This window comes from Sardina pilchardus, chromosome 9, assembly GCF_963854185.1.
Source record: "Sardina pilchardus chromosome 9, fSarPil1.1, whole genome shotgun sequence".
Taxonomy (NCBI): domain Eukaryota; kingdom Metazoa; phylum Chordata; class Actinopteri; order Clupeiformes; family Clupeidae; genus Sardina; species Sardina pilchardus.
The window spans coordinates 32,474,779-32,480,988 of record NC_085002.1 but is presented as its reverse complement, the minus strand read 5'-3'; the positions used below and the strand labels follow the sequence as shown (position 1 = coordinate 32,480,988).

The window sequence follows — 6,210 nt, the reverse complement described above, 5'->3', positions numbered from 1 at the left end:
GGTGTAGTTGTACAGTATATGATATATTTTCTAATACACAGTACCATCAACACAGTTTTATATCAGCAAAATCTTTATTAAGAGGAATACATAGTGATTAATATGTCAACATTTATAGATAATTAGTAAAAGTATTTACATTCTTCATTCAATACATGAAGCACAGAAGGCATATCAGTTTCTCTATTCTACTAATGAATAAAGCACATATTTATCTTCAGGGAGAGCATACATCATATTAGCCTGTCTCATGACAATGCACTTATTCTAAGATCAGGCACAGAGGGAGGATTGCACTCTGTTTTATGATGAGTTCATTGACAGTCCATAGCTTTAGTATTAGTCCAAGACATATTCAGAGGTAATTATCAGTATGTTCACTAAAACATCAGAGCTTCAGTATATGTCCTAGACAAAATGATACAAAGAAATCCTGAGAGACCAACCAAACGAACATGAGGTTAAACTAAATGGCTCCAAGAAACGTTTTCAGAAGTTGTTGACCTGCCCGTCACCCTTCCCTTTCTCGGTGTGATCCTGTAACACATTCTCCACAGTCTTTAACTGGAGGACTCGCACTAAGGCGCAGCTCTGCTGCCGTAGCCTCAGCGCCCAGACCACCGAGTCGAGTGTGGCTCCTGCCCCCCTGGCATGACTCTCTCTCTCAGCGGCTCCTCACATGGACTCCAGCTGGTACTGGAGCGCCCTCTGCCTCATCACGTCCCACAGCAGCATGCTGAGCACCGTGTGGGGGGCCAGGCGCAGGAACACCGGCCCGATGCCCTTATAGAGGCCCAGCAGCCCCTCGGCCTGGCTCACCTTCAGCATGCAGTCCAGGAAGCCCCGGTACAGCTGGCCCTGATCGTCAGAGATGACAGAGGAAGACAGAAGGACAGGTAAGTATAAACGGAACAAAACAGGCCAGGGTGTGGATAGAAAGAGTAAGAAAGAGAGATGCAAGAAGTATTTGTGGTCGTGCAATTTAAACAGAAATGTGTAAGCATAATGGAATTGAGAGACATGTTTAATGTTTTGTACATACACAAGTTACTAGGGGACATCATATAGGTCATACACAAGGCACTGAGTGACACACAGATAGCCTGATTAAGAAAAGGGAACATGACAAACGTACCCTATGAAACTCATCCACAGGTTGGTTGTAAAGTCTTGTGCTAATCACATCAAATGGGGTCATCGTGATGGTCACCGCAAGACCACTAAGCATAGCAGCGGTCAAGGCAATCAGCCAGCTGTTTGGATGAAACCACTGTAAGAGGCAATGTGCATTAAGTTAGCAAATACTCCGCAAACACAGCATTAATGCCATGAAAGACAAATGTCTCTTCCATCTCTCTCTATGTCTCTCTATCTTTGTGCCGTGGATTCACAAAGAGGTCAATATGATAATGATTCTTACAACTTCACACTTCTCACAGGGCAAATGAAAACCATTTAGTGACTGATATAGAATCTACAGAGAGGGAGAGATCTGTGTGTCTGGAGCCCATGACCTCACCTCTGAGTGAGAGACATACTCCTTGGCCGAGCTGAAGGTTGCAAGCTGGGCAGCTGAGCCCACCATGACCCTGGGCACAGCTCCATTCACCCCCCTCCACAGTCCCACCAGCCCCTCACGGCGGTAGATGGTAGCAAAGGCACTTGACACTCCCTGAGAGGGAGAGAGAAAGAGTGGGGGGGAGAGAGAGAGAGAAAAAAAAGAGAGAGAGAGAGAAAGAGAGAGACAGAGAAAGAGAGGATTGTTAGTCTAAATCTGTTTGTCTGTTTAGTAATTGACAAATGTGTGCTATTCAAAAATCTGTGAAATCTGTGAAGGAGAAAATTATAGACCAGGATGTCATTACAGGTTTAATGCAGCATGTCCCCTCTAAATTCATGTAAATCTGGTTAAACACATCAGGTGATCCAGAATAAAAGAGTTCATGGAATTTTGGGACTTTAAAAACATAAAGACACAATTTACACAACTAGACATTCCTGTGCTAAAGTGAATATACAGTATTTCCTGCACACAGAAACCTTTTCAACATAATGCACTCAATCATAATTACATGAAGCCACGAGACTGCACTTTCACACAGTAGCGTGAGGTATTTCTGAATGGGTCTCCTTTAAATGCAAATATTTTTCAGGCTTTTGCCTTTAAGTCAGGAGACAGGAGGAAGCGACGTTACATTACATTTGGCTGACGCTTTTAACCAAAGCGACTCACAACATTGGTAAACATATTACGTTTTTTCAAGCGATTCTAACAATAATTCCAGGAAATTTTAAATAGGTAAGAGTTCAGTAAGAATAATGAAAAAATAAAAAATAAAAAAGAGTAATGTAATGTAAAAATGTAAAAAGGTAGAGTGCAGTAAGAATAAGTGCATCAATGAGTACAATTGTCTGGAGGGGGAATGCGGCTAGGAATGACTCCCTTCTTTCTTGTTCCTGTTGAGGTTGCCATGGTCGTCGACACCTCAACTGGCACAATCAGGTGGTAAGTCAAGGATCAGCAAGACTAGTTGTAAGTAGTGCTATGAGAGGAGATTTTCTCTGAAGAGCTGGCACTTCAGAAGGTTTTTGAAGATGGAGAGGGATGTCTCTATTCCAGCAGGAAATGGGAGTTCGTTGGGGTTAGTGTTGAGGTGAGGTGGGACCTGGACATTGCTACTCTATGCTGAGTTCTATGCTGAGGACATATGCAGCAATTATCTGTTCAGATAAATCAGGAGTTAATCCTAAAACTATCAATGACACCTAATGCCAACATGTTAAACAAAGGCTATAAACATACAGAGCTATTGAAGTAAATAATTCAATCACTTAACAGTAAGAGGATACAGTGCGTAAAATAATTCTTTACGCAATGAAGGGGGAAAATGGTATCTGTGATGCTATCCAAGCCTGGCCAAAGTTCACCTCACGGACAAGACAAACCAAAGGCACAGCACAAACCAGCCGCACGCCTCTTTTTGAAACCCTCTCATTGGCTACAGCTAGAAGACTGTGGGAGGTGTGTCCCAAGCATTTGTCTTGTGGTAGGAAACACACATGCCTAGCAGCACCTGTCTAACACGTTCAGATATAGGCCAGCTGGAACTCTGTTTCTCAACGTGACGGCATCCCTGTGAGGTGCAAATATGGACAGATATTTGGACGTCCTGTAATAACAGAGCGTCTGACCATATTTGTAGATCAAAGGACCATTTACTGTACTTCACCTGGTGGTTATGTTGATGACCCACAGCAATAGTCTCCACTGTTTGGGCTTGAAGATGTGTCTTGACCTGTAAGAGGGGAAAGTCAGCAATGAGACACAGTGTTGCTTTTCTTTGTGCATGTCGACTAGTAACCACCACAGGGTCTCTGTGGAAGGCTCTGTGGCACAGTAATTTACTTTTAACAACCCGTAGAGCCAGTCTCTGCCAAGAAAGAGTAGGTGTGGTAGAAGCGTGGCTGTTGCATAACACTGAGCCATATGTCTGCAATAAGGCATATTGCATCACTCTAATACTTCATTATATCTTTACTTTTTTGGTCTTATTGGATTCTTATTTACTGCTTTATAGTTTTAAATGTAATTTTAAATGTCATCTATCCCACATGACTTCATACAGCGAATACATAATGTTTCTCTTCCTGATGGTTATATTAGCCATATGACGTAAATACTCAGCTAAAGATGACTTGGCAGTTTGTAGAGTGGGAAATCATGCACGTTATATTGAAGCACACAAACACACACAGCCTGGGCATGTGCCAATGGACCCTTAAAATAGCTACGCATCTCTTTTTCCAGCCTCCTCTGTCACCCGAGCCCATGGAAGCTTTGAATGCTGGAGAAGCCAGATAGGGTGACAAAGACACATTTACTGGATATGAGTATGTGCCCACTGCCCGGATATCTTGTCTGACCCAGATACACATAAACACGTATATAATTTTAAATGGGTCAAGTTCCGTGTCATGGACCCAAGAGCAGGAGAGGAACAACAACAGGACCCGCAGGATTTCTGGCACGTAGGCTAACCTTACAAGACCTGACCTCCATGAGTGTTGTTCATATAATGACTTACAGGACTGTAAAACATTTAGACACGCATGAAACACTGTACTGTTTGTACTGGACGCTGTAAATGAAGCCAATATCTAAAGAGGTGAGTAAAAGCCAAGACCATGCCCATATTGGTAGGTCTCTCAGGATTTCTTTGTGTCATTTTCTCTTTTAAGCAGTACACTGAATCAGACGCTGCTACGACTCCATGTTTTAGTGAACATGCTGATAATGACCTCTGAATGGCTTTTAAACCCACATGTTGACCCACATAACAGCACAATCCAATAGAACTGTAGACCAAATCTGTCAAAGAGCCTTTTCTTCCCAACCATAATCACTAATGTAACTGTATGTACTTAGACATGCCCTCTCCAACCCAGGTCAGCACTTCCTTTTCAGAGCTTCACAGTGCTTGAACACCTTGTCTGGTTTACTCACCAGGTAGGCTGGTGATGCAACGAATGCCCCCAGGGCTCCTGCAATGGCCCCAGCCAGGATGTTCCCACCTGGGGCTTGGGTGATCCCAGCCACCTCGCTGTACGAGTAGAAGCCCAGCCGCACGCCATTCATAAAGCCCTGGTACAGTAAACCGGCGCACAGGCCCTTCTGGAGCCCGCGGAGGCCGTCGTTGCGGCCCACCAACCACAGGGCCTGCAGGACGCCGCGGTAGTGCCTCTGGTAGGAGCCGCGGGCCCTCAGCTCGCCCTGCAGCTGCAGGCGTGTCTTCACCACCTCCAGGGGGTTCGTGAACACGCAGGCTCCACAGCAGGCCAGGGACCCCAGTACAAAGTCCAGAGGGGGCCAGAGGTGGGGTGGCCCTTGCGTTGGCCCTTGCGTTGGAGCCCGGCTTAGAGCTGGCATGGCGACTGGTGGACTGCCGAACGGAGACTCTGTGGTTGGATAGTCCAGCAGGGTGCCTGTCGTCATCTTACTTAACGCCTCTGACGTCACAAGGAGAGTCAGTGACTATGATCTTGATAAATATCCAGCTTGCTGACTATGCATGTCAGAGAATTCCTTACAACAGAAAGCTCCCTGGCTTAAGTTATGAGGGCGCTACGATATTCGTGAAACCCTGAGTTAAAAACCCTGAGTCATGTACAACCTGGTGATTGTGTCCTTATGATAGTAGTCCCAGTCCTGTTGTCAGCACTCAATGTTCAAAACTGGCGCACTGATCCTGCATCAGAGCAGACCACTGCACTAGCACTTGGTTTTTTCAGATATCCTGATCCACATGCTTCTGCCAGAATCCTTGCGTACAGTCTTCTGGGTCATCAAAGTGAGGTGACATGAAAGTTATCCAGTTAAGTCTGGCTCCGAACTATCACTTGACCCCACCATCGTAGACAAAGTTACAATTCCACAGAATTCTGGGAGGCTGTAGACAGTGCCCAAACTGGTGACAGAACAGAATGGCAGAATTCCTGAAAGTTGCCTTAAGGCTTAAGCTATTCTACAGAGACATTTCAGAAGAAACATTGGAAATAGTGATTACAATACGCATAGGAGATAAGCATAGTAGAGAACAAGTCTTATCATTTTAGAATTTGAATAATAGCAGAGTTGTCATTATTTGAAGGGGGTTCTTATACAAATAGGCTTCACACAAAGGTGTAGTGTGACATACAGGACAACGCTAACGTCACATGAAACTCGTACGAGTAGCAGTCAGCCGAACTTCAGGTGCTTTATAGGAGTATACAAACAGTGTGTATGTGTCAAGAGTTAGTCCTCTATCGACAGTAACTTAAAATCGTTTTCAGTTTGCTAGCAAGCCAAAGCAAGCATGCTTACCTGTACTGTAGCCGTTCTACTCCCTGTGTGTGCCACTGTAGCAGCGAGCGATGGTAAACATGTGCATTCAATGATACTTTCCAGTCCCTGAAGTCCCGCCCATACACATATCTGTCCAATCACCACTATGTCCTGGAATAAACTACCCTCTTCCCCAAGTGTCAGACCAATCGTTTCCTGGCCCTGCCTGTCCTTCGCTGCTATAGAAATTCTCTGGGTAAAAGGTTATGGAGCAGAGGTGGGGGTTGTATGATAGTCTACAAATGAGACGTTGTTATTGTTGCGTAGAGAGCGAAAGGATATCGCATTTCCTTCGATTTTCTCATTCCGAAAACATGCAGGAGATG

At 44.7% G+C, this 6,210-nt stretch overlaps 1 protein-coding gene across 1 annotated transcript; it reads right to left on the bottom strand.

The window, feature by feature from the left end:
• Positions 1-55: 55 nt before the first annotated feature.
• slc25a34 (solute carrier family 25 member 34) lies at positions 56-5,962 on the bottom strand. The gene is made up of 6 exons (XM_062544796.1): positions 5,864-5,962; positions 4,505-5,465; positions 3,231-3,296; positions 1,520-1,672; positions 1,136-1,270; positions 56-858 (listed from the first exon to the last, which is right to left on the bottom strand). The coding sequence occupies exons 2-6, from the start codon at positions 4,991-4,993 to the stop codon at positions 676-678; spliced, it is 1,026 nt and encodes a 341-aa protein (XP_062400780.1). The 5' UTR covers positions 4,994-5,465; positions 5,864-5,962; the 3' UTR covers positions 56-675.
• Between the last annotated feature and the right edge of the window lie 248 nt (positions 5,963-6,210).

Excerpts from the sequence above, each read along its gene's own strand:
- slc25a34 (XM_062544796.1), bottom strand. The coding sequence starts at position 4,993 with ATGACGACAGGCACCCTGCTGGACTATCCAACCACAGAGTCTCCGTTC. Across the intron at positions 1,673-3,230 it reads GTCATCAACATAACCACCAG|GGAGTGTCAAGTGCCTTTGC; the intron begins GTGAAGTACAGT and ends TCTCCCTCTCAG. Across the intron at positions 859-1,135 it reads CTGTGGATGAGTTTCATAGG|GGCCAGCTGTACCGGGGCTT; the intron begins GTACGTTTGTCA and ends TCTGACGATCAG.